Source organism: Rana temporaria, chromosome 3 (genome assembly GCF_905171775.1).
Source record: "Rana temporaria chromosome 3, aRanTem1.1, whole genome shotgun sequence".
Lineage (NCBI taxonomy): Eukaryota > Metazoa > Chordata > Amphibia > Anura > Ranidae > Rana > Rana temporaria.
Window position 1 is genome coordinate 447,613,378 of NC_053491.1, and position 27,993 is coordinate 447,641,370.

The 27,993-nt window shown below is 46.4% G+C and overlaps 1 protein-coding gene across 1 annotated transcript in view; it reads left to right on the forward strand.

The window, feature by feature from the left end:
• The first annotated feature begins 964 nt into the window (after window positions 1-964).
• LOC120933388 overlaps window positions 965-27,993 on the forward strand; it is a 36,887-nt gene continuing 9,858 nt past the window's right edge. The window contains exons 1-6 of the mRNA XM_040346588.1: window positions 965-1,106; window positions 4,399-4,559; window positions 6,593-6,728; window positions 9,547-9,692; window positions 21,774-21,947; window positions 24,774-24,885. Of these exons, the coding sequence (XP_040202522.1) occupies window positions 4,407-4,559; window positions 6,593-6,728; window positions 9,547-9,692; window positions 21,774-21,947; window positions 24,774-24,885 (721 nt within the window). The 5' untranslated portion in view covers window positions 965-1,106; window positions 4,399-4,406. The remainder of the gene's footprint in view (window positions 1,107-4,398; window positions 4,560-6,592; window positions 6,729-9,546; window positions 9,693-21,773; window positions 21,948-24,773; window positions 24,886-27,993) is intronic.

The window sequence follows — 27,993 nt, forward strand, 5'->3', positions numbered from 1 at the left end:
GCAGGGGAAGCCACCGTGATGACCACAGAGAGCAGGGGAAGCCGCCGCTGTGATGACTGCGGAGAGCAGGGGAAGGAGAAGCCTATGTGATGACCGGGGAGAGCAGGGAAAGCCGCCGTGATGACCGGGGAGAGCAGGAAAAGCGGCCGTGATGACCGCAGAGAGCAGGGAAAGCCGCCGTGATGACCGTGGAGCAGAAAAGGCGCCGTGATGATCGCAGAGAGCAGAGGAAGTCGCGGCAATGACAGCGGAGAGCAGGGGAAGCCGCCGTGATGACCGCGGAGAGCAGGGGAAGCCGCCGTGATGACCGCGGAGAGCAGGGAAAGCCGCTGTGATGACCGCGGAGAGCAGGGAAAGCCGTCGTGATGACTGCGTAGAGCAGGGAAAGCCGCCGTGATGACCGCGGAGAGCAGGGAAGCCGCCGTGATGACCGCGAAGAGCAGGGAAAGCCGCCGTGATGACCGCGAAGAGCAGGGAAAGCCGCCGTGATGACCGCGGAGAGCAGGGAAGCCGCCGTGATGACCGCGAAGAGCAGGGAAAGCCGCCGTGATGACCGCGGAGAGCAGGGGAAGCCGCCGTGATGACCACGGAGAGCGGGGAAAGCCGCCGTGATGACCGCGGAGAGCAGGGGAAGTCGCTGCAATGACAGCGGAGAGCAGGGAAAGCCGTTGTGATGACCGCGGAGAGCAGGGGAAACGGCCAGGGACTTTTTTTCTGGTTTTTGGTTCCATAGACTTCAATGGATTAAAAAGTGTATTGAAAGATGCAAAATGCACCTGGAGTATGCAACCTGCATAGTTGTGAACCAGGCCTAACGGCAAATAGGCTGTTTTGTAAGAAAAGTTGCCCCTGCACTTAGTGAATACGGCGAGGTTTCCCTTTACAAAGACTATCCAATGAGAAATGTCATTGATTAACAAGGATCACCTGACCTGCCAAGACAATCAGGTGTGTGTGTTATATACCACCTGACCTGCAGTGGGTGTGGTTTCAGACAATTCAGTCTGTTGTGTTTTTATGCTGGCATAGTGCATGTGTGCTACACCAAAGCGGTTCCTATTGATCAGTAAAACTGTGATCCCAAGAGCTTACAATCAACAAAAGCGGTAAGGCCCAGCCCAGAATAATCTTTATATAGTATGCAATTGTATGTGTATTAGAGATGTTTAAAGTAAACCTGAAGTTTTTTTTTTTACTATAAAGTTACTCAATAAAGTATAACTAAAGGCAAACTTTTTTTTGTTTTGTTTTGGATGGAGTGGAGGTGGATTAGAAAAGCTGTCAGGTTTTTATTTCCCTCTGTGCCCCCCATTCAGGAGATTCACCTTCTTTCATTGTCTGTTTACCATCACTGTTGAAAGGGGGGGATCCCAAATGTTGGGGTGTCACCAGAACGGCAATAGAGGGGGGGGATTTTCCAATGGGGCTTTCCCCTGGAGGTAATTCCCCTTGCTTCCTGTTTTGGCTCTTCCTGTTTTGGCTATGTGACAGGAAGTGAAGTGAAATCTCCCCAAAGGGATGCAGGTGGCATAAAAAATGACAGGGGTTGTCTGTGATGGGTGGTTGCAGCCTTTCTAGCCTTGAGGAACCCTTGAAATGAGTTTCATGCCTCGGGAAACCCCTGCAAAGTATATTTGTGGTAAATGGAAAGGCATGTGGCTTACCTAAAGTTTTTGGCACCCAGGGATTGATTTCTTAACCACTTAAGACCTGGACCAAAATGCAGGTAAAGGACCTTGCCCCTTTTTGCGATTCGGCACTGCGTCGCTTTAACTGGCAATTGCGCGGTCGTGCAAAGTGGCTCCCAAATAAAATTGGCGTCCCCCCCCCCCCCACAAATATAGCTTTCTTTTGGTGGTATTTGATCACCTCTGCGGTTTTTATTTGTTGCGCTATAAACAAAAATAGAGCGACAATTTTGAAAAAAATGCAATATTTTTTACTTTTTGCTATAATATCCCCCAAAAATATATAAAATAACGTTTTCCTTAGTTTAGGCCGATACGTATTCTTCTACCTATTTTTGGTAAAAAAAATCGCAATAAGCGTTTATCGGTTGGTTTGCGCAAAATTTATAGCGTTTACGAAATAGGGGATAGTTTTTATTGCGTTTTTAATTATTTTTTACTACTAATGGTGGCGATCAGCTTTGCTTTTATTTTTTTTTTTTTTTCTTCTCGTGACTGCGACATTATGGCGGACAATTTTGACAAATTTTTGGGACCATTGTCATTTTCACAGATAAAAAAATGCATTTAAAATGTATTGTTTACTGTGAAAATGACAGTTGCAGTTTGGGAGTTAACCACAAGGGGGCGCTGATGGGGTTATGTGTTCCCTGAAGTGTGTTTACAACTGTGGCTGTAGGTGTGACGTCATCGATTGAGTGATCCCTTTTATAGGGAAACACAATCGATGCAGCCGCCACAGTGAAGAACGGGGAAGCCGTGTTTACACATAGCTCCCCCAGTTCTTCAGCTCCGGGGACCATTCGTGGGACTCCAGCGGCTATTGGGTCCGCGAGTCCCGGAGCTTCGGACCAGGTCTCGGGAGCGCGCCCGCCACTAGTACAGGACGTACCTGTATGTGCATGTGCCATTCTGCCGACGTATATTTGCAGGAGGCGGTCCTTAAGTGGTTAAAGGCAAAAGCTCTGCTACCTTCCATCGTCCAATCATGTGGAAGCAAAAATGGTGTTTAGGTTCCTACTTGCTCCACCCCAACCCCCCCCCTTTCTTCCTTTTTTTTTTTTTTTTCCCGGGGGGGGGGGTTGTGTTTTTGGTTATTCTCTGCAATTTTTTTTTAATCTGTACTGTAGCATTACATTCACTGAATGCCCCTGTATCAAGAGTTGACCATCACTGTGCTACACAATTAAATAGCGGCTTGGTGGGAGATCAAAATTGCAGGCCTGCAAATGTCTTTTGTAGTAGCTTGCATTCAAAGTAAGGGCAGCCAAACAGATTGGTCTCCCACAATTGGTTGACCCACTGTATACATCACCCGTGTAGCTGTAACCCTGCTTCTGGAGTACTGTATGCCCCTAATGCGACACCTTCAATCCACCATGCAATAGTATATGCTGCCTACTCCAGCTGACCACTAGGTGGTGACAGAGTCCTTGTTGGGGTTTGCATGTATGAACTGTGTGCTTATGGAAATATGCATTGTCTGTGTTTACTATACATTACAAGTACACTTGTGGTGATCACTTATTTGTTTATATATTGCTCATATACTTAATCTATTTGACTATTTTATTGTATGTAACTTATTTATAGTCTTCATTAGAACTGTAGCACTTACAGGAATGCTAGGTTGGCCAGGAGCCGGGTTACTGTAATAAGATATTACAGGGGTAATAAGATACTCAGGAGCTGGGTTATTGTAATAAGATATTACAGGGGTAATAAGACACTCAGGAGCCGGGTTACTGTAATAAGATATTACAGGGGTAATAAGACACGCAGGAGCTGGGTTACTGTAATAAGATATTACAGGGGTAATAAGATACTCAGGAGCTGGGTTATTGTAATAAGATATTACAGGGGTAATAAGAGACTCAGGAGCTGGGTTATTGTAATAAGATATTACAGGGGTAATAAGACACTCAGGAGACGGGTTACTGTAATAAGATATTACAGGGGTAATAAGACACGCAGGAGCTGGGTTACTGTAATAAGATATTACAGGGGTAATAAGATACTCAGGAGCTGGGTTATTGTAATAAGATATTACAGGGGTAATAAGAGACTCAGGAGCTGGGTTATTGTAATAAGATATTACAGGGGTAATAAGAGACTCAGGAGACGGGTTACTGTAATAAGATATTACAGGGGTAATAAGACACTCAGGAGCTGGGTTACTGTAATAAGATATTACAGGGGTAATAAGGCACTCAGGAGCTGGGTTACTGCAATAAGATATTACAGGGGTAAAAAGACACCCGGGAGCCGGGTTACTGTAATAAGATATTACAGGGGTAAGAAGACACTCGGGAGCCGGGTTACTGTAATAAGATATTACAGGGGTAAGAAGACACTCGGGAGCCGGGTTACTGTAATAAGATATTACAGGGGTAATGAGACACTCGGGAGCCGGGTTACTGTAATAAGATATTACTGGGGTAATGAGACACTCGGGAGCCGGGTTACTGTAATAAGATATTACTGGGGTAATGAGACACTCAGGAGCTGGGTTACTGTTATAAGATATTACAGGGGTAATAAGACACTCAGGAGCTGGGTTGCTGTAATAAGATATTACAGGGGTAATAACACTCAGGAGCCGGGTTACTGTAATAAGATGGTGTGGCTGTTTTGTGATGTGTTCTCCTGTTCTGAGATGAAATAAACAGACATGCTCTGATATGGACTGTGATGTAATTTTCCCCCTTAGGGGTCGATATGTTTCGCTCATCAGGAACATTGGACAGAAATATCCGTGATGTTGTTGTGTCTGAGAATACGGAGTTGAAGAAATTCTATGAACAGATGAAGAGGGAATTGCGGAGCATTCTCAGCAGACATGTGGGGATCCTGGGCCGAGGGGTCCTGGAGGTAAGATTTCCTACTATGCCTCTATAAACCTGCTGCCACAAACGCCTCCATCTGTTTGGGAGGGACATGTGCGCATCGCGAACACATTCTAGATTTGAGTCGCGGTGTGACCGTCCCCAGCCTCAGGCACTGGTACATGTAGCCTGCATTCTTCAGTATCTGCATCTGAGATGCATGACACTATGGCAACACTGTAGTACCTTGTGCTACTACATTAAGCCCAGGTTTAAACTAGCACGATCTTGGACATCGCATGTGATTTGCACCCACACTGCTGGCGCTGATCACCTGCGATGTCTGAGATGCGAGTATGGCTGAACTTGCATTAAATTCGCAGGGACTTTTTTTATTTTTTTATTTTTTTTACGCACTGAAATCTGATGCAATGGGTGTTCTCACCTATGCAATCTGTTTCTTGTGCAAGTTCACAGTTCGCACTACGATCTCTGAACCGATCTGGGGGTGTTATTGGCACCAACAGTGGTTCGCAGAGGGAGGTGTGAACTGCCTGCGAGTGAGATGTGGGAACTAACGCTGTAATTGCGCTGGCTCCCGCATCGCACAAGTGTGAACCTAGGCTAAGGGGTATATATGGGGGGGGGGGGGGGGGGACTGACTGTCCAACAAAACTGCATATAAATTGATTCAGTGCAAACAGGGCAAAATAAAACCACCTCTGGTTATTCTCTGTACGTTTTTATGTGGGAATGAGGAAAATACTATATGGCCACTAGATGGCGCAGAGATGCATACACTTTTCCTATGGTATTTAGTGCCATCTAGTGGTCATAATGCAGCATTTTCTCCTTTCCACATTCCCAATCTGTCTAGAACAGTGATGGAGAACCTTGGCACCCCAGATGTTTTGGAACTACATTTCCCATGATGCTCAGCTACAATGCAGAGTGAAAGAGCATCAAGGGAAATGTAGTTCCAAAACATCTGGGGTGCCAAGGTTCACCATCACTGGTCTAGACTATAGCCTGAGCACAATGGATTTTGCCCCATTCGCACAGAAAAAATTTACAGGCTGCTATGCCAATTTTTTTTTTTTTAATCATTAACCCTTGGGTTGATAGTTCTGCAAGATTACATATTTGTTAGACTGCTGAAGTCTAACATTCTTCCTTATTTTAGTCTCCATAACAATCCAAAATTGTGTGGTGTCTTTTTTTTTTTTTTTTTTTCCAAGTCACTAAAAGCACGAATTTAGACTGCCCCGCATTTACCGCACACAACTTTTTTACTGCATGCTACTGTAACTTAGGAAGTGAACAGCAGTGTGTTGTGGTGTTTGTTTTATGTGCCGCAAGGTAAGTTGTGGCACAAGAAAATTGGCCCTTAAAGCAGGGGTCTCAAACTGGCGGCCTTCCAGCTGTTGCAAAACTACAAGTCCCATCATGCCTCTGTCTGTGGGAGTCATGCTTTTGTAACTGTCAGCCTTGCAATGCCTCATGGGACTTGTAGTTTCAAAACAGCTGGAGAGCTGCCAGTTTAAGACCCCCTGCCTTTAAGAATCCTGACAACTTTTTTTATTTTATTTGGGGGTTGCAGAAAGGTTAAGGCCCTTTTCACACACGGCGTACTACAGCGGGCACAGCGTGAAGCCTGTTTACCTGCACATACAGTCCCATTGATGTCAATTGGGATGCAGCAGCTGCGCACACACTGCTTCCAATTTTAACCTCCCATATGGGTGCAGGTCCCTGAACTCACACTGTCTGCACCCACATGGATATTACATTGGGAGCAGGGCCTGGACACAGCTGCTGTGTCCCAGTTGACGTCAATGGCACTGCCTGCACAGGGATGCACGGAACACCTGTGCGGGCAAGTGCCGCCCTCGCACGGACCCACGCCGTGGTAAACCCCCTGGGGGAAAAAGGCCTAAAACCTCTTTAGATGGAGGTGAATGTGTAAGTTGTATCTATTGTATATACGGGGCTCCATCACTCGACCAAAAGTGACCTTTACCGTATGCCTTGAGTTCTTGTGTGCTGTGTGTATCCTTTTGAAACTTTGCTTTTACCCAGGATGCCTCGGGGCTGAACAAGCGTGGTGGTGGTGGACGTGTAAGACCTACCCGGGTGGCAGATGTTGGGTTTACAGGCAGCCTGAAGAAGCAATGGAACAGCCTCAAGCAGCTTGTAGAGGTTCTAGAAGCCCGCGGTGAGCCATGGAGTGATTTTTGTCCTGTATACAATAAAACAAAATATTCTTGTGGTTAGGCTGTGATAGATGCTGCATTCTCAGAACTCCTACGTGTGTGTGTCAGCAGAGCTGTGGATGGTGTCAGAGCAAAGATTGGTGTCAGTAGGGCAGTGGACGCCGTTATGGGGCTTTGGTGACATGTCAAGGGTCTCAGTCTCAGTTTTGCTCTTGTGCACACGATTGCGACTGCTGGCCACACCCATTGGGTTGCCCGCTGTGCAGCGAGCGTGCGCGCGCGCGCCCTGTCGGCTTTTAACAGGAACCCTGTATAGTGCCCCTGTAAAAAGACATTAGCCGGTCGGGAACCGGTTAATTAATCTATAGCAAGGAGCTCCAAACGTTCTGAACAAAGGGCAGTTTACTGTTCTTCAGACTTTGGGGGGGGGGGGGGGGGGAGTAGAGAATGTCCCATCTTTGGTGTCAGTGGAAGAAATGGTGCCCCATTAGTATCAATGAGAGTAATAGTGCTACATCTTTGTTATTGGGAGGGAATCGTGCCCCATGGTTGGTGTCAGTGGAAGAAATGGTGCCCCATCATTGGTATCAGGGGGAGGGATTAGTGCCCCTTCATTGATAACAGGGGGAGGCATTAGTGCCCTATCTTTGTTATTGGGAGGGAATAGTGCCCGTCTTTGCTATCAGTGGGTGGAATAGTGCCTTATCATTGGTATGAGTGGGAGGCATGGTCTTGTTTTAATTGGAGAAATGGTACCCTAAGGGCCGGATGAAGGCAAGCAAAGGGCCGCATCTGGCCCCCAGGCCACTGATCTATAGCATTCAAAGCAAACTATCCATACTATATTGACATCTGTGATGCTGTTTGGATGTTTAAGTTTCAAAGCCTAAAGGTCTAGCGCTGAGCAGTGCCGCAGGGTGTACCAACATGGCTTCCACCCCCTACCTAGGGCTGGCGTCCAGCTTCTTTCAAAATGTAACATCAGAACCGCATCACAGATGTCAATATACTATATTTATATACTCCTCACTTTATTGCTAAAATTACTTTGAAATTCAAGACGTAGCTGGGTGTAGTAAGGTGTTCCCTGTCGCCTTCTGACTGCGGGTGTTCTGTCAGATTGGAAACCCGGTATCGGTGGAATGCATGCACAGATGATGGAACATCACTTCCGTTGGCTGATCTGACGGGTTTGCTGATCTAACAGAACACCGGCAGGAGGGAGTGCTTTGCTGAGAAATCTCCTCCTCTTCCTCCAGAGAAAAGAAATGCCCATGAAGACTCCTGGGATGCATGAAATCATTTTGGCCTAGGCCAGAAACCAGAAAGCAATTTAAAGAAATGTTTAAAAAAAAAAAATTGTAATTATAAAATGTACCTTTCTATCTCCTTTATAGATTGCCAGTCAGTGTTTAGCTGAGCTTTGAGAGTGGCCAGCTTTTCTTTTACAATTGTATGCAGGAATGACCTGTCAGTTGACACCCAGAAGCTAAACATGGTGCAGAAGATGGTCAGGGCTAGGGTTGTCCCGATACCGGTATCGATACCGAGTATTTGCGGGAGTACTTGTACTCCTGCAAATGCCCCCGATGCCTGAATAGAATACTTGCCCAACCCCCACCTCCGCCGCATACCGCAAAGCCGCCGCTGCCGCGTTAATCAGCGTGCGGGGAACATTACAGGCAGCTTTCGTTTGAATAACTGTATTCCCCGCCACGCATAGACACTCCCCCCTTGCTCGGGATTGGACAGATCCGAGCAAGGGGGAGTGTCTATACACGGCGCGGCAAGGAATGGACAGCTATTCTAACGAAAGTTGCCTGTAATGTTCCCCGCATGCTGATTAATGCGGCAGCGGCGGTGGCATCATCATCTACTAGGTATGGGGGGACATGGCTGGATATATGTGGGGGGGGGGGGACATGGCTGGATATATGTGGGGGGGGGACATGGCTGGATATATGTGGGGGGGGGGGCATGGCTGGATATATGTGGGGGGGGGGGACATGGCTGGATATATGTGGGGGGGGGGGGGGGGACATGGCTGGATATATGTGGGGGGGGGGGGGGGGAGACATGGCTGGATATATGTGGGGGGGGGGACATGGCTGGATATATGTGGGGGGGGGGACATGGCTGGATATATGTGGGGGGGGGGGGGGAGACATGGCTGGATATATGTGGGGGGGGGGGGGGAGACATGGCTGGATATATGTGGGGGGGGGGGGGGGGACATGGCTGGATATATGTGGGGGGGGTGGGGGAGACATGGCTGGATATATGTGGGGGGGGGGGGAGACATGGCTGGATATATGTGGGGGGGGGGGGAGACATGGCTGGATATATGTGGGGGGGGGGGGAGACATGGCTGCATATATGTGGGGGGGGGGAGACATGGCTGCATATATGTGGGGGGGGGGGGGAGACATGGCTGGATATATGTGGGGGGGGGGGACATGGCTGGATATATGTGGGGGGGACATGGCTGCATTTGGGGACGCATTTAAAAAAAAGTATCGGTATTCGGTATCGGCGAGTACATGGGGGAAAAGTATCGGTACTTGTACTCGGTCCTAAAAAAGTGGCATCTGGACAACCCTAGTCAGGGCAATGTGAATGCAGGAGAGACTCCCATTCCGGATGCGCCGCACCTCAGGCGGGTGCCTCTGTTTTTGCCCTGCGTACACGCATGCATTGGATGAAAAGCCACATTCAGAACGAAACCCTTTCATTTGTTGAGTGGTGTTAGAAATGTTTTAGAGCTTTTTGCTTATCAATGAAATGACTTTACAGCATTTATAATGGCACGGTTTTCTACAGCATCTCAGCCCTCAGAGGTGAGTCATGTGATCAGCGTGACCGACCATGAGAAGGAGCTGACGCGGCTCAAGGAGGAGGTGAAAGAGCTGAGGGAGGAGCTGGCGCAGAGCAAGGAACTGATTGGTCATCAGCAACAACTACTACAGGTATAGATGCAGAAGGCCTAGGTGATTGTAGGAGTTCTTGCAACTCCTGTTGATAATTATGTACTCTTGCCTGTGGAGGTATAGAATTCAAATTTCTCTTAAAATCTTCCATGTGTTAATGGACTCCACAGTGTACAAATCGAATGTAGCAAGTTGACGTGTTTCAGCCTAAACGGCTTTAGTCATAACAAATGTAGCGCTACCCCCACAGGAGCCGCTGGATAGAATAGGGATGGCGTGTTACCTCTGTGAGCGTCTAGGGGTGATGATAAGATGATGAGAGCAATAATAGAATGTCCAAGCAGCAGATGTCTTTTCTTGTAGTTTTATATCACCCAACACGGCAAAACAGTAACTTGAGGTAGATAGGAAAAGATGGGTGAAGAGGAGAGTTGCAGATTCAGGCTCAAACACAGAAGCAGTCCTGCCTCCAGCGGCACTTTTACTTCGTCGTCACTCCAGCCGGAGTGGGTATAGTGTACCTGGACAGGCCTCTCACACTGACCTGGCAGCCAGAGTATCACTCGGAACTTGAGGAGAAAATAGTCTCTGCCACAGACTTGGTAGAAATGAATAGGTCAGAACGGGACCTCTGCCACAGGCCCCCTTCTCCAGAACATAGATTGTGAGGTAAATCCTCCTTGGTAAATTTACTGCCCGAATCTCCCTCAGGTAGTCTTTCAAATGGTCACAGACTGACAGGTTACCAACAGACAAACTCCCAGTGTCCAGTCACCTCGATCCCCGATGGATTGTCTAGGCCCTGTTGCATCGCCTGCCTCCGGACTTTCCTCAGACTGACTCCCCACCGAACAGCTCAACTCGCTTGGGATCTTCCTCAGAATGTTGAGGGACCCAGTAGATGACTGGGGCCCCGGCATAACTTCAATCGCTCCGGGTCAGCATGGTCCCGGAACCGAAAATATTGCGTAGCACGTGCGCCCCGGCCTGGTAGGCCATATTGCCGGGGCCCGTGATGTGCGCACACCCTAAAGGTGAGTGCCGCACCCGGAACCGCAAGAACGAACCACCCCACCAAAAAGGCGTCTGCCTCAGAAATACCCTCCCCCAGCATGCCCCGCGAGGGGAAAAACCTCACTGATTCTCTGCTGAAGAGAGGCACCTCTGCGTGGACTCTTCTGGCGCCATCTGTCTCCCACAGGTGGAAAAGCATCTCTGGAACACAGAATGAAACCACAGCGCAGCCCAACCCAGCAGAGACCCAATTTACATAAATTAACCGGATTAACTCTCTCATCCCCCCCCTCTAAATTTAGGATGGCACCTGGACTGAAAGTACACAGGCGCTACACAAATAACAGAACATAAAAGCACATAATAATGGTATGTATAACCACTCCCCGAACACGCTGTGCTTTACTGCTTTTCTGGGTAGGGGGCACGCTGGCGCTCTGGGTGTGCTGTGGTTGGTCACAGCACAAGCCGATCAGTGGGTGCTTAGCGGCGATCTTCTGCTGTGTCATGGAGCATGCAGTAACAATGTCCCACTGATTCAATGTCCCGGCATTGGATCAGTGTGCCGTCTGCAAAAGAGGGAGGACAAATGACACCCCGCAATGTGCGGCTTCCAGGGCAGACCCCATCCCCTTTTCTGTGCCGTTATCGGCCGAAAACGCTATTTATTTATTATTTTTTTTTTTTTCATTTTTTTAATGAATGAATCCTCTCTGAATTGCCGGGGCCGACAATTCATTATAGCCACAAGTCCGGTTTTAAAAGACTTTTTTTTCCTTTTCAGAAATGACACTTTGTGCAGGGACAGTTCTATGTACGGGAAACATGTGCTATTTCACATGCTAACTTTACACACACCCCCCCCCCCCCGGTACGAAATTTAAAGTAATATTTCACTTTTATTGTTTCACTTTTAGCATTATTAAATTCACTGCTCCCGAAAAAACAGCTGTTTTTAAAACTTTTTTTTGCATTGATACATGTCCCCAGGGGCAGGACTCAGGTCCCCAAATACTTTTTAGGACAATAACTTGCATATTAGCCTTTAAAATTTGCACTTTAGATTTCAAATGTTCGAGTCCCATAGACTTTAATGGGGTTCTAAAGTTGACACGAACATTTGGTGTGTTCGCAGGTTCTGGTGCGAACCGAACAGGGGGGTGTTCGATGCATCCCTACTTTTCAGTATGCCGACTCTCTACACTTCTCCCTGACTTCCCCCCTCCCTGACTTCCATGTCCTGCACTCGCCTTGTGCAAAAACAATAAGGATATGGACAGCCGCACTCCAGTAACTTGAAAAAAGACGTGGCCTTTATTGGGTACAGGAAAAAATGCACTACAGATATCAGCACACAGTGGGATAAACAGCTGACGCGTTTCGCATTGAGTGTCAATGCTTAATCATAGCTATGATAAAGCATTGACACTCAATGCGAAACGCGTCAGCTGTTTATCCCACTGTGTGCTGATATCTGTAGTGCATTTTTTCCTGTACCCAATAAAGGGCACGTCTTTTTTCAAGTTACTGGAGTGCGGCTGTCCATATCCTTATTGTTTTTGCACATCCTGTGCATTGCCAGCACCCATCTGCTTCTGAGTGGACATCAATCACCCTAGTGAGCTCACCTGGAGCGGCAGCTCTCTTTCCTGCACTCGCCTGGTGCCACCCCTGCTCAGGATATAGTGTGGGAATTCCTCCCATCTCTATCATATGGGCGGAGCAAGGAGAAGACTCGCTCATCGCACTGATTTCCGGGCTCTGGCTGTCACTGAAGCACCGAGTGCAGACTTGTGACCATGCCACGACTGTGCTGGACAGCTGTGTCATGCAGCCTGGGACATTTACCAAGTCTGCACTCTGTGCAGATCATGTAGGTAGCACCAGCCCTGCTCTGCCGCCCCTCAATTTGCTGCCTGGGACCCATGGTAGGGGCAGCCCTGAGTTCCGCAACAGCTGGAGAGCCCTAGTTTAAGGATCCCTGCCCTAGATGTTTAACCCCTTCCCAGCCAGTGTCATTGGTACAGTGACGGTATATATTTGCACCGATCACTGGTTCCCACAAAGTGTCTGTGTCAGACATAGCTGCCATACTATCACAGTAGAAGTCGCTGACTGCCGCCATTACTAGTATCAATAAATAAAAATTACAGTATATATACCATAGTTTGTAGATGCTATAACATTTGCATAAATCTATCAATATACACTTATTGGGATTTTTTTTTTTTAAACAAAAATATGTAGCAGAATACATATTGGTCTAAATTTTCTAAAGAAGTTAAATTATATATATATATATATATATATATATATATATATATATATATATATATATATATATATATATATATATATATATATATATATATATATATATATATATATATATATATATATATATCCCAGTGGTGATCAAATCCCACCAAAAAGCTCTACTTGTGAGAATTTATATAAATTTCATTTGGGTACAGCGTCGCATGATCGTGCATTTGTCAGTTAAAGTAACGCAGTGCCATATAGCAAAAAACGGCCTGGTCATAAAGGGGGGTAAATCTTCTGGAGGTCAAGTGGATAAGCTCCACCTAGCAATTATTCCATAAAATAGTCAATAGAAAACAATGCGGCTAAAAGCAGATAATTTGAAAAAACACGCACAGCCCTGAATGTCAGACCTCAGCCAGTAAAAAAGTCAAACATTCGGCCTGTGTGTATGGCACCCTGTCCAACAAAAGCTGGATATTTGGCTGGCTTTTGTCGGACAAACCTGCTTGAAAAATGGCAGCCGACCATCTCCCGATCAGCACTCTCCTCCATTGTCTGAGGGGGGGGGGGGTCCGTCCACCTGTCAGAACTCGGCAGGGGAGACTGCTGTACGAACGTTGGATTGTTGGTACAACGGCTCCGACCAGAGCTGACAGCGGGTTGAATGGAAAAACCAGGCTTTTGAATGAATGAAAACTTATATAGCGCAACACATGCAAACTTAATTGCCTCTGGGCGCTATTTTAACCTCCAAAAGCCACATCCAAAAATACTAAAATTGTATAAATGACTAAATAGATAATCTGCATATTACAGGGGAGGCACATGCTGAAAATCTACCTGAGAGGCATGGTAGGGAACAGAAGGTGGAGAATAACAGATGCAAGTCCAGGTCGTTGAGAACCAGAATCTGGGGAACATTACTGTGATTCACATTATCAAGATGTAAAACACATTTCCAATTGTTTTCTCTTTCAGGTTCTTGGGCAATAATAGCTTGGCTCAATTGCCCAGGAGAGATGTTGGAGAGTCGGCTTTTGGGAAAGCTGGTGGATTTTTAAGCTAAAAACTAGGGTCCCTCAAGGGTTAAACCTGAGACGGAACCTTGACTTGTATCTGTTAGGCCAGGCCATAGATGGTTTGAATCTCAGCAAGTTCAGCAGGAACCCGTTGAGACTCAAACAGTGTATGGGTAGGCTGAATGTACCAAGTTGATCGCTCAGTCAATTTGGGTACGATCAGCATGCAGGGCTGCCTTAATGAGAGGGCACACTGCCCAGGGGCCCCAGCTGCATGGGGGGGCCCCTGCAATTCCCCAAAGCAGCTTGTCCTTGAGCCCACGCTGACCCAAAATTTGGGGCACCATGATGGCACTGAGTGATAGATGCACAGGGGAGGCAGTCTGCCTCCTACCTACTTGATGTCTGTTTACCTGCACTGTCATTGTAGGGGCCCCAGAGCATTACTTTGCCCAGGGGCCCATGATGCTATTAAGACTGCCCTGTCAGCATGTCGGATTTACTTGCGATTATCGCTAATGGCTGCTATAGCCACTAGCAATAATCGCGGTCTTCTTCTGGTGGGGATGGCTTCCCCCCCCCCACCGGGAGAATACAATGTCTCGCCAGGATGGATTTCCCTGTCAGGTCTGTGTTAAAGGGGGAATTGTGCAAACTTGTATCCTGCAGCAGGGCCGGGACAAGGAGTGGGCAGGAGGGACGATTGCCCCTGGCACAATGGTTTATTGCAGGGATGTGGGGCACCCTGACCCTAACCCTAAGGGAAAGGGGAGCGCAACTTGGCGTCTTTGCCCTGGGCGCTGGATGATCTTGTCCCGGCACTGTCCTGCAGTCTGTGGTTGCAGGAAGAAATTTGCAGTCTATGGTCTGCCTAAATCTCCACCACCTCTCTCCTACCATGCCTCTCGGGTATATTTTTAGCATGTGCCTCCCCTGTAATATGCTGATTTCATATATTTAATCACATGCCATTTCTCTTACCACCTTCCAGGACGGCACCCGAGAGATGATGGCTCCTCCTGCAGGAAACACAATCACATGACAGTTTAAAAGGCCCCGCCCTTCCCCTTGCTCCTCCTCAGTATTGATTGTGTTTCTCCAACACAGCGACACGTTTGTTTTGTTTATGGAAACCTAGAGACCGGGGAGGGTCGAAGGTACCCCTGTGAGACAGGTTTAAGGGAGGCCGGGGAGGGCTGAACTTACCTGTAGACTTCGGTCCAAACTCACAGGTCGCCTTATGGAAGCACCAGTGCTCTGAGCTGCGGGAAGGTGAGCCATCACTGCGTGCTATTGAATCCACCACCATTCGAATCGCCGTTTTCCCGGGTCTCCAGACGTAAAAACGCCGCGCTCCAGGCCTCATTCTGAGACAGGAACTGCATCACAGGAAGTGGGCGGTTCCGGACGGCGTAACCCGGAAGTTCCCAGTGGAGCGAGGAGACATCGTGGGTGGTGGACGGGTCGGCTTGCGGTGACCAGTACAGGAGTACCGACAGCCAGGACCGAGTCACCCTCCTCATGGAAGAGGACGGAAAGACCGACACGACCGCTGGCAGATCCAGGTCGGGGGGCGGTAAGTACCAATCCCCCTGGAAAGGGAGGGGGGAAGCGGTGAGAGTTCCCAAACTTTTAGGGAACGACCGGAGCAGGATCTGGTCCCTTCTCGTCCACTTCCTCCCCTCCCCAGTACAGCCAGCAGTCTTGGGGGAAAAAAGACAATTTAAATGTATATTTCATGTCTTTCAGAAACCCCCAGCGGACCCCAGGAGGCCTCAGCTCAGTCTCCCTCCGCTACAGGGCATAGTTCCTCTAAAAAATGTGGGAATTGTAGAGAGAAGCTCCCCAAGTCATACACAAAACCTTTCTGCTACAAATGTATTAATATACTGGCGGGAAAGGAGGCTGCTGCCATGATGAAGAGTTTTCTCTCATCCATGCAAACAGAAATGTTAGCAACAGTTAAAGCCTTTCGGGAGGCAGCCGGGCAGTCGGCACAGACTGAAACAGAGGAACTTACCCCTAAGGAAGGCACTTCCTCTCAGGAGACCCACTTTTCTAAGGGCCCAAGTGTTTTCTTTACACCTTCACAAAATCCCCCTTTGGGGGAAGCAGATGGTGAAGAGAGTGAGGTAGCCAGTCTACCTAGGTCTAGGCACAGCTCAGGGGAGGTAGATGGAGACTCCATTAGTCAGTCTCAGGAGGACACACGTCCAAGAAAACACCTCTTTGCTGTAGAAGATCTAGAGAGTCTCCTCCAGGCTATCTACGCCACAGAGGAAATTCCTGAGACCCCTAAACCTACCTCAGCACAGGATAAAGTTTATAGGGGCCTGAGTGACGCTCAATCTAAAGTATTCCCCCTGCACAAATCCCTCAAGGAGTTAGTCCTTCAGGAGTGGAGAGACCCTGAAAGGAGAATAATCAAACAAAAAACCTGGAAAAGAAGGTTCCCCTTCTCCCAGGAAGATGAGGAAGTCTTTTTTAAGCTTCCTAGACTTGATGCGGCTTTGTCGCAAGTCACTAAATTGTCTGATCTCTCCTTTGAGGATACAGGTAACATCAAGGATGTGATGGACCGTAGAGCAGAGTCTCTCCTTAGGAAAGCCTGGGAGGCCAATGCGGCAGCACTAAGCCCAGCCTTAGCAGCAGCATGTGTAGCTAGGAATACAGATGTTTGGGTAGAGACACTCACCGACCACCTCGCCCAGAATTCGGAGGCGGAGGAGGTAGTTGAGTCACTTACAGTGGTAAGGAAGGCGATTGCTTACCTAGCAGATGCAGCTACGGAATCTGCAAGGGCAGCAGCCAAGACAGCTTCCCTCATTAACTCTACTAGGAGGGCAGTTTGGATCAAGGCCTGGGAAGGAGATGCTACATCCAAGGGAAAACTCTGTGGCATCCCCTTTCAAGGTTCCCTGCTGTTTGGGAAAGACCTGGATGATGTCCTGGCTAGGTCATCGGAAAAAGGTAAAAAATTCCCAGTTAAACCCAAAAAAGAAGGTTTCAAGAAAACTTTTCGAGGCCCCCAGGGGCAGGGTAGACAAAAAGCCAAAAAGGAACCTTTTAGGCGTTGGAACTTTGGCAAAGGGAACAGGAAGAACAACCTCCTTTTCCCTCCTCCAAAACCCAGCGACAAACCGTCCAAGTGACGACGTAGTCAGAGTGGGGGGTCGACTATCTCAATTCCTTCCCCTATGGGAGAAAATTTCGAACAGTCATTACATCTGCCAAATAATTCAAAAAGGCTATCGCCTAGAATTTCTGGCTACACCCCCCCACCATGATCACCATTACTCACCTTCCCAGGGATACCCTGAAAAGGTCTGCCCTCTTGGAGGGCATACAGGACTTAGCCAAACAACTAGTGGTAGTACCAGTACCAAAAGCTCAGCAGTACCAGGGATTTTATTCCCATATTTTCGTAGTACGGAAACCCTCCGGGAAATACCGTCTAATAGTAAACTTGAGAAACCTGAACAAGTTTCTGGAATACAAAAAGTTTGCTATGGAAAGTATTTATTCGGTAAGAAAGAACCTCATGAAGGAGGCCTTCTTGGTGACCCTAGATCTCAAAGATGCCTATCTCCACGTGCCAATCCACGTGGATCACCAGGTATATCTGAGGTTTGCGGTCGTGGTGGAAGGAGAAACCTTCCACTGGCAGTTCAGAGCACTACCATTCGGGCTAACCTCCAGCCCAAGGATTTTTACAAAAGTCCTAGCAGAAGCAGTGGCATACCTACACCTTCAGGGCATATCCCTTATACCTTATTTAGACGACTTGCTGATTTCAGGAAAATCAGCCGCCCAAGTCACGCTGGATGCCAACAAAGCAATGGCACTCCTAGAGAGCCTAGGGTGGATAATCAACATCGAAAAATCCTCCCTCAACCCAGAACAGGTCAAGACCTTCCTGGGATACGTAGTGGACACCAGGCAGCAGAGACTCTTCTTACCAGAAGAAAAAGTTTTAAAACTAGCCTCAGCAGTCGGGAACCTTATCAAAAACCCCAAACTCTCCAGACGGAATGTTCTGAGAGTTCTAGGCCTGATGTCAGCAAGCATCCCAGCGGTGGTTTGGGCTCAGCTTCATGCAAGGGCATTACACTTCTTCTTCCTGTCCTCATGGGACAAAAGGAAAAAGTCCTTAGATCAGGATATACTACTCGCCCCCCAGGTTCTGTCCTCCCTGGAGTGGTGGACATCTCCCCAAAACCTGAGGGGAGGGCGACCGTGGGCTCAGTGGAACCCAGTGAAGGTTACCACGGATGCCAGTTCCTGGGGGTGGGGCGCCCACCTGGAGGGGAAAAAAGCGCAGGGGCAATGGGACAGCTCACTAGCTCGCAGGTCATCCAATTACAGAGAACTCAGAGCAGTGGGGGAAGCCTTAATAGCCTTCCAGGAAGACAGAGGCAGAGAAGTCCAAGTAAGCTCAGACAACTCTACAGTAGTAGCGTACCTAGGTCACCAGGGAGGGACCAGGTCCAGTCCCCTACTAGAACTTTCCAGGGAAATCCTAACCTGGGCAGAAGAAAGAGTACTCTCTATCTCAGCCATATACATAAAGGGGACGAGCAATATAGAAGCAGACTTCCTCAGCCGTCACAAGTTGAGGGAGGAGGAATGGGAACTGAACCCAGAGGTGTTTCAACACCTAGTCCAGTATTTCGGGGAACCGGAAATAGACTTGTTTGCCAACAGACTAAACAGGAAGGTAGAAAGGTATTTCTCGATTTCCTGGGAACTACAGTCGGAAGGTCTGGATGCGCTATCCCAGACCTGGCGCTTCGGGCTGGCCTATGCCTTCCCGCCGGTAGCGCTCATTCCGCGAGTTCTTCAGAAACTCAGCAGGTCTCCAGGCCAGATTCTTCTGATAGCACCATGGTGGCCAAAAAGAACTTGGTTCGCAAACCTAAGAGCCATGGCAATGGTGGAGCCTCTGAAGCTCCCGTACAGGGCAGATCTCCTCAGGCAGGGCCCAGTACTCCATCCAAAGCCGGAATTCTTCCAGCTAGCAGCCTGGTTAGTGAGCGCCAGATTCTAGAACGCAGAGGCTGCTCAGAGAGGGTCATAGATACCCTTCTCATGAGCAGAAAACCAGTAATTCAAAAGATTTACCAAAAGGTATGGAAGACCTTCTGTTCCTGGCGTAAGGAAAGACAGGTAGCTTCAACTTCTATCCCGGTTATCCTGGACTTCCTCCAGGATGGGGTAGATTTAGGATTAAAAGTTAGTACCCTTCGGGTCCAAATAACGGCTCTTTCAGTCTATCTGGATAAAAGATTGGCGAAAGAGGACCTTATAAAACGTTTTTTGTTAGCTAGAGAAAGAATTTCTCCAGTCCAAAAATATAATTGTCCGCCTTGGGACTTAACTAGGGTGTTAGAGGCGTTATCTATACACCCATTCGAACCTCTGGAAGAGGTTCCCCTTAAGTTTCTAACCTTAAAGTTGACTTTTTTGTTAGCCATTACTTCGGCCAGGAGGGTAGGGGATTTGCAGGCGCTATCCATGAAAGAACCCTTCCTGAGGGTACAGCCTGATAGGATCACCCTCAGAGCAGACCCCCTGTACCTGCCGAAGGTGGCATCCCTATTTCATAGGACGCAAGACATAATATTGCCGTCCTTTTGTTCTGAACCAAAGAACGAAAAAGAAAAGAAATTTAATTTGTTAGACGTGAGAAGGTGTCTTCTCATTTATCTAGAGAGAACTAAAAGTTTTAGAAGATCTAACCACCTACTAGTTCTACACGCTGGGCCCAGGAAGGGACTGCAGGCATCAAAAGCCTCAGTCTCAAGATGGATTAGAGAAGCAATATCCAAAGCCTATGTATGTACTGGAGCAACAGCTCCCAAAAAGATCAAGGCTCACTCTACCAGAGCCATAGCAACTTCCTGGGCTGAGAAAGCAGGGGCCTCCTGGGAACAAATCCGCAGTGCGGCCACCTGGTCCAGCCATCATACATTCCTGAAGCACTACCGTGTGGAAATGTTGTCACAGCAAGACTTAGCCTTTGGTCGAAAGGTGCTACAAGCTGTGGTCCCACCCTGAAGGTAGGCCTGTGTTTATTACTAAATTATCCTCTCGGGTGCCGTCCTGGAAGGTGGTAAGAGAAAACCAACGTTAGACCTACCGGTAACGGTATTTCTATGAACCTTCCAGGACGGCAGGCCTACTTCCCACCCTATGTGGAGGGAAAAAAGGTAAGTACCTATAAGTACTACGTCCCTTGTGAACCAGTTCAGGATTACTCTATTGCATACTGAGGAGCAAGGGGAAGGGCGGGGCCTTTTAAACTGTCATGTGATTGTGTTTCCTGCAGGAGGAGCCATCATCTCTCGGGTGCCGTCCTGGAAGGTTCATAGAAATACCGTTACCGGTAGGTCTAACGTTGGTTTTTTGTATGTGGTTTTTGATGTGTTTTTTCATATACCACTTTTAGTGGTATGTTAAAACCTCCTGGGAAGCCAATTGGCCGCATATATTCTATTGACTTTTTGATGGAATAATTGCTAGGTGGAGCTTATACATGCCAGCATTTATGGTGTTTTATATTCTGTTTATGACTAAAGACATTTATGGTGGAACACGTCAACTTTCTACATTAGATTTTTACACTGGGGAGTTATTAATAAACTGAAGATTTCGAGAGCAATAGGTGTCAATGCGGATCATTTACGTAAGAATTTATGTACGACTGGATGGTGCACCCGTGAGCTCTTTGATTTTTCTGCTGATTGAATGGGTCGCCGCAGTTGATCTTTTTGCTATGATTCCAGTATTCTCATTTAGCTGTCAGTCTACCGCAATTAAAAACCAAACAAAAAAAGATGCATTGTAAACCGTATTGTGCTCAGGCAGCAGGGCACTCCCCAAACCTACACATAATGCCCAATAAAAGAAGAAAAGACTCAGCTGGTTTACAGCAATATAAAATGTGACTGCTTGTCATGTTCATACATTGCACTTAAAGGGGTTGTAAAGGTCAATTTTATTTAATTTTTTTTTTATAAATTGGTTCCTTTTAAGCTAGTGCATTGTTGGTTCACTTGCCTTTTCCTTTGAATTTGTTTTTTCCCTTCTAAATGTTCTCTTTTTTTTTTTTTTTTTTTCTTTGTCTGAATTTCTCACTTCTTGTTCCTCCTCAGTAAGCTTGCCCCCATATGCAAACATAATGTTGGCTTAATTTCAAACAAAAAAAACCCTTCTGGCTTTAGAACCACTTCAACTCTTATGATTAGTTGACCAACTTGTATTCCACGCTGAAAGTAACTTGCATTGGCTGTGCTAAAGTAAAATGTAGTCTTGATTTTTATTTTAAGCCCACTTCCAGCCAAAACTTTAACTTTGGGGATGAGTTGGCTCCTTTTTTTTTTTTTTTTTTTTTCTTCTTCTTCTTGTTAGCCTAAACGGGAAGAACAGGATGAAGGAATAAAACCCCTGAAAGGTTTTTATTGCTACCTATGACCCTTGTATGGAAACTCACTCTTGCTTTCTGGCTCATTGACCGAACTGAAAGGAAATGCTAAATGTGACGGTTGTCACTGGCAGGGTAAGTTGGAGGAAATCTCCCAATGTTGGCACTGGTTCAACCAAAAAGGTAAGTGGGATTTCCCCTGATTGAGGAGATGCCCTCTAATGCTCTGCCCTGGGAAAATTCCATCAATCAACCTCTAACAAGTTCTAATCCTTCCTTGCGCAAAACTAAAATGTTTTGACTGGAGCTCCACCTTACGTTGACGTTGCAATAAACTCCAAGGTATTTGCTAATGGAAAATGGTTCCCATTTTAAGAATGAAATGGTTCTCTTGTGCAGGATCAAATGTTGCCTTCTCCTGGGACTGGACAGCAGTCTCCGCTGTGGGACGCTTACTTCTTAGAGGAGCAGTTGAGGCTGCAGGAAGATCGGGCGGTGTTCGAGGAGCAGAGACTGGCTTTCCAGGGTGAGAGGGAGAAGTTCACAGAGGCGGCCATTCGTCTGGGCCGAGAGGTGACTTTCATTTATATCTTTCAATACGCCTTAACTTTTGCGAGGATAAGCTAGAAGTTCGAAATCTAGAAACTGATTTTACATAAGATGAATGCGGAGACATGTATCCATGTACACTGTAATCACAATTGGTGTTCCAACTGTTATCAAAGCCGGCTGGCTTCCATAAAAACATACTTGACATGTCCTGATACATCCCTGTGCCGTGGTGCCTCTTCCAAGGAATCGGAACCAGTCTACAGTACAGTCGACTTCTCATATTGAGCTGTTGACCAGTAAACTGATCACTGGAACTATAGGTTTAGCAGTGCAGGACACGACCTGTCTATAGCTGTGCAGAAACCGGAAGCACGCCACCTGGAAACAAATTTATTGATTTGCGGTTTCTGGCAAAATGCCTCCCATTTTTGGGTAGCCTTTTGTATGTTTAGGTGCCATGTCAGACTGGCAAAAGGTCCCCAACGGTAGATTACTCATGTGACAAGCCGCTTATCCTAATGGACTCCTTCGCTGGCCCAGAATTCTACTTGCTAGTGAGGGAGCACCATGCCGTTGGCCTGGCCAGCAATTGGGTCTTTCCTTAAGTTGAAAACTAAGTTGCCTCATAAAGGACCAGTGACTGCAAGTTGTTGGCAACCGGATTGCTAATCTGAAAAGACCCAAACCCCTGGTACCCAACCTGAGGGCCGAATGCGGCCGTTAGATCTCAGTAGTTTGTAGTGGGAACATTGTTTCAGGTATTTGTATTGATGTAACATGTTCCCAGTTTGGTATTGTCTTCTGCAGCCAAAAATGCATCCTGTCCACACTCTGACCCTCATTTACTCTATTAGATCTGCAATTTGACAGTCCTTAAAGTGGAGTTCCACCCATAAATATAACATTACATCAGTAGTTTTAAAAAAATGTCATTGGTCCTTTACAATTTTTTTTTTTTAGATGCCTTCAAAGTGTTGTTGCTAGGCAGAATAGTTAATCTTCCCTCTTCCTGCACCTAGGTGCTTAATGCTTCCTAACCTACACCACACAGACTCCTGGGAATGTAGTGGGTGTAACTTTCCAGGAGTCTGTGCACTCCCCAGTCTCAAAGAATCATGTGACTTGGACAGCACAGGTGCTGAAACCTGATCTGACACTGCTTGTGCAGCACTGAGCATGTGCGAGATTTGCAAGGCTGAAATCCAGGAAGTCATACAGTCTGGCTTCATGATGCCCACACTTAAGATGGCCCCAGTCAATTTCTATTTTATAAAGTGTCTAAATGCTGTAACAACCTAACAAAACAGACCTTAGTTTACAGACTAACTTTACTAGAATACATTAAGCTTGTGTATTACAGGGGTATTTATATATAAAAAGTGAAATTGTGGCCGGAACTCCGCTTTAAGCATTTAATATATTGACCATTGTGTGGCCCTTTGGTGTTGCTGGGGGCTGCATTTGAGGCCCCCCTTTAGCTCATAAGCCAACAACCACTGACCCAAACAATGCTTAATTGGACCACAAATTAACCACTAGCCGACCGCCCACCGCCGTTCTACGTCGGCAAGTTGGCTCGGCTGGGCGAGAGCACGTAGTATAACGTCCTCTCTCCCAGCCGCCACTAGGGGCTCGGTACAGAGCGGGGACCGGGAGCTGTGTGTGTAAACACACACAGCTCCCGATCCTGTCAGCGGGGGAAATGCTGATCTTCGGTTCATACAATGTATGAACCGAGGATCAGTGTTTCCCCTAGTGAGGTCCCCGCCCCCTAGTGTTAACCCCTTCACTGCCAGTGGCATTTTTATAGTAATCCAATGCATTTTTATAGCACTGATCGCTATAAAAATGCCAATGGTCCCAAAAATGTGTCGAAAGTGTCCGAAGTGTCCGCCATAATGTCGCAATACCGAAAAAAAAATCGCTGATCGCCGCCATTACTAGTAAAAAAAATATAATAAAAATACCCCCTATTTTGTAAACGCTATAACTTTTGCGCAAACCAATCAATAAACGCTTATTGCGATTTTTTTTTTTTTACGAAAAATATGTAGAAGAAAACGTATCGGCCTAAACTGAGGAAAAAAAATGTTTTTTTATATATTTTTGGGGGATATTTATTATAGCAAAATGTAAAAAATATTCATTTTTTTCAAAATTGTCTCTATTTTTGTTTATAGCGCAAAAACTAAAAACCGCAGAGGTGATCAAATACCACCAAAAGAAAACTCTATTTGTGGGAAAAAAAGGACGCCAATTTTGTTTGGGAGCCACGTCGCACGACCGCGCAATTGTCAAAGCGACGCAGTGCCGAATCGCAAAAAGTACTCTGGTCTTTGGGCAGCAATATGGTCCGGGGGTTAAGTGGTTAATAACGTTTTATTCGTTATGTTCCATTCGTTTAAATGCGGCATTCATTATTTTGGATAACTCGTAACTTTGGATAAATTCATATTAGTTGCGTTCACTAACAGCCAATTTGAAAGACAGTTCCAATACCTATAGTTTAATAGTTAGTAGTAATTTATTAAACAGGTTTTTCGTTCAAATATCTCAGAATTAACGAATTTGTCACATTTCGTCGAAAAACAAATTCGGAACTAAACAAATTGCACATGTCTACTGCAAATCAGCCATATAAGAATGAATGGGATATCTATGTGAAATGCGTAAGTATAGACCCCCTAAACTTCTGTCCCTTTTTTGTAACTGTTTGGGAAATAAAATGGGTCTATTTTTTCCAAAGCTGCTATGAAATTCTTTCAGCAATAAGTGAACTAAACCGTGATTGTAGCTGTATAAACTCTTAAAACTTATGTGGCTTACATCACATACTCCGTTATACAGAGGCTCCAGTTTAAGGCGGATCAAGCACTTTTCATGAAGCAGCAATTTTTAAATATGACTCCAGGTGTTGCAACGCCCCCCTGGAAAAAGACTCCACCTTGGTCTGCGCTAAGTGAGTATTTAAATTTTCTGAGAATACTGTTTTAACTAAATTTGGTTTAAAGTGTACTCTGCTTTTCCTGGTAGTAGCCATATAGATGTATATCTACGATGGTTCTCATTGATTCGGTAAATTGTCAATTCATTTGCGCAAAGGTTTTTAAAGAAGAAAACTAGGTTGCTGATGTTTTTCAATTGATTATAATTTTTTAAAATGTAGGTACTTGTATAGCGCTGTCAATTTACGCAGCGCTTTACATAATTCCATATACCACATGGGAATTTGTTATAAAAGCTGCACTTGCCCTTTCTATGTGCAAATACAGTATGTGCAAAAAGCAATACATAACTATAAAAAGTGCTCTTGGTGCAAACAAAATGCATTAGTTGATAAAATGCGAAGATCAGTCCATAGAGTGCATCAAAGTCCATCAGACATGTAGTCCCAATGGTGACTGTGTAGCTGTTTTCTATCCTTATAAATGGCCTTCAAAAAAGGCTCCTATACATCCACAAATGTTCTACTCCAAATCACCTTCAGTTCCCTCACTAGGGTATGAACTCGCCCATTGCTGTGAACCCGCTAAGTGTATACGAAGGTAGGTCAACCAGGCTTCAAATTACTGCTGCATCACCAAGAAGGAACAATGGCATACCTCAAAATTTGAGATGGGGGAAATGAGGGACACCTACTAGCAAATGTATGTCGGCATAGGACATGCCCCCTGCCACACCCCTTAAGGGAACATAACCACCAAAAAGTTAATTGAATCCACAAGTGCTTATTTTTTATTTTTTTTTCATTACTATTCCTTTATATTGGCTTTTAAAATGGACAAATGCAGCAATTTAGAATTTGGATGAAAGGTTTAGCACTCGCCTACTATCACATGCCTCACTCTCAAACCGCAACTCACCCCTGCGGTTTATACTGGGCACACCACAATTTGAACTGGGCATGCACGACCAACGGTTCCGTGCGTTGCGGGGGCTACATCAAGCCTCCCACTTCAGCAGTTCAGGCAGATGGAAGACGATGGCCGAACTTTCACACCCTGGCGGACAGTACTGCCTGGACTTCCTGAGAGCACAACAGCTCTCCCACTTTCTAAATGGCATGCCACCTCCCGACTCTTCCAATCGACCCCTCACCACACTGGAAGTGCTCTGTACAGAGACAGGAGTGATACTTCATACACTTTCCCTTACATCAACTTGCTGATCTTACCCCCCCAGAGGGGTATCAACCTCCGAGTCTCATCAAATGGGAGAGGGAACTAGACTGCCACTTTACCACTGACAAAAACACATTCTCCAATTCACACAAGTGATCCTTGTGTGCCAAATTTCAGGAAACGAACTACAAAAACCTCACAAGGTGGCACAGAACCCCAGTATTACTCCACAAGCTTTTCCATACATCAGACCTCTGCTGGCCCTGTCAACAGGAGAAAGCGACCCTGCTCCACATCTTTTGGTCTTGCCCCAAAATTCAGCACTTCTGGGGAGAGGTCCGCCGAATAGTTCAGAAATTTACGGACCTTACGGTCCCCGAAAAACCGGCATATTTCCTCCTACATGGCACTGACGCCCCTGCACTTGTCTACAAAAAGTCTGTTATCCGCCACCTGCTAGACGCAGCCAAAGCTTGTATACGACTTAATTGGAAATCCCCACACCTGCCGGCCATAGACCTGTGGCTCAAAAAAGTAGATGACATTAGCCACATGGAAGATCTAATTCTCACAAGCCAGGACAGGGGGAAACGTATTCAAAGACATGGCAGCAGTGGAATATGTTCAAATACTCAGGACAGAATCTCAGAGGAGGAGATACGCTGACCTGAGCGCTTTTTAGATGCTGCTATACTGAACCAAGGAAGACCCCCCCCCCCATATTCTAACTGCGAGATTTACACTTGCTGGTTTACAGTAGAGTTCTATGTTCGTTTACCCCCCCCCCCACATAAACTCCTCCATCACCCCCCCCCCACATTACTTTTTTCTCTCTCCTTCCTTCATAATCGGGGATGACGCCCACTTTTTTTTTTTTCTATTTATTTTTTCTCCTGTTAAAATTTTGGAAGACGAGAGTGGGGCTCACGAGGCTATGGTCCCCCATCTGACCAGGCACAGCCATATGGCAAGCCCAGATTGTTGCCAAATCTTGTAATGTAGATATTGGCTACAACCTATACCGTTTCTGTTTGACGTTTGTGCCATAATTACTTTGCTTTATTCTCTTACTGTGGACCGCTCTCTTGATATAAATAAAAAAAAAAATCTATTTATTTTTTTGAAAGACAAGAAATTTTATATACAACTATATAAATCGAGCCAAAATGAGGAGGAAAGGGGGACAGTGCTCCAAATCAGGGACAGTCCCTCAATCAGGGACAGTTGGGAGCTATGCAATGGATCCATGTCTCAGGATGACTCAGAAAAGGAGAACCATGGAAAACATGGCGTAATACTAGATAAAAATGTATGTCCACTCACAAAGGTGCCCTGGCATCGGGAATTTGGCAATTCACAAATTGGCCGCTGCTGTCCCGCAGCTTCCTCTGCCAGCATGCATTCCACTAGGCGGTTGTTATGTTTCACTGAAGTCCCCACCCCTATGCGTGTCGTCACCAGGATGTTCTCAAACTTCTCAATTTCGTGGATTCAGGTCTTGGTATTGCAAATGATAGTTGGTCACGTTCAACTGGACTTGTTCTGTAATGTTAGACTTTTTCCCCCAAAGCTGCTTTCTGTTGCGTTCTGGTAACATACCCCAGCTTTTATATCAATACAGGTAGTAATCCAATCCCCATGGAAAGGCAGATGTTTAGCCAAGAACAGAATGGGAAGCTGTCATCTACATATAGTATTTTTATCCTAGGAAATCAACACTGGGCTCCAGATTTTACATGTACTGTATGTACAGATTATAATTCATACATTGCAGCACAAGGTAAAGTGAGAACTCTATTACTTGCCATCCCTGAATCCCTCCTCCTAGACAACATTCTCACCTTGCTTCATGATGGCAAACCGCCCATGTTCAGAGTCTCTCAGAGGTCTCTGGAGGATAACGACATTCTCCAGTCAATAAATGGTCTATTTGCACCTATAGATAT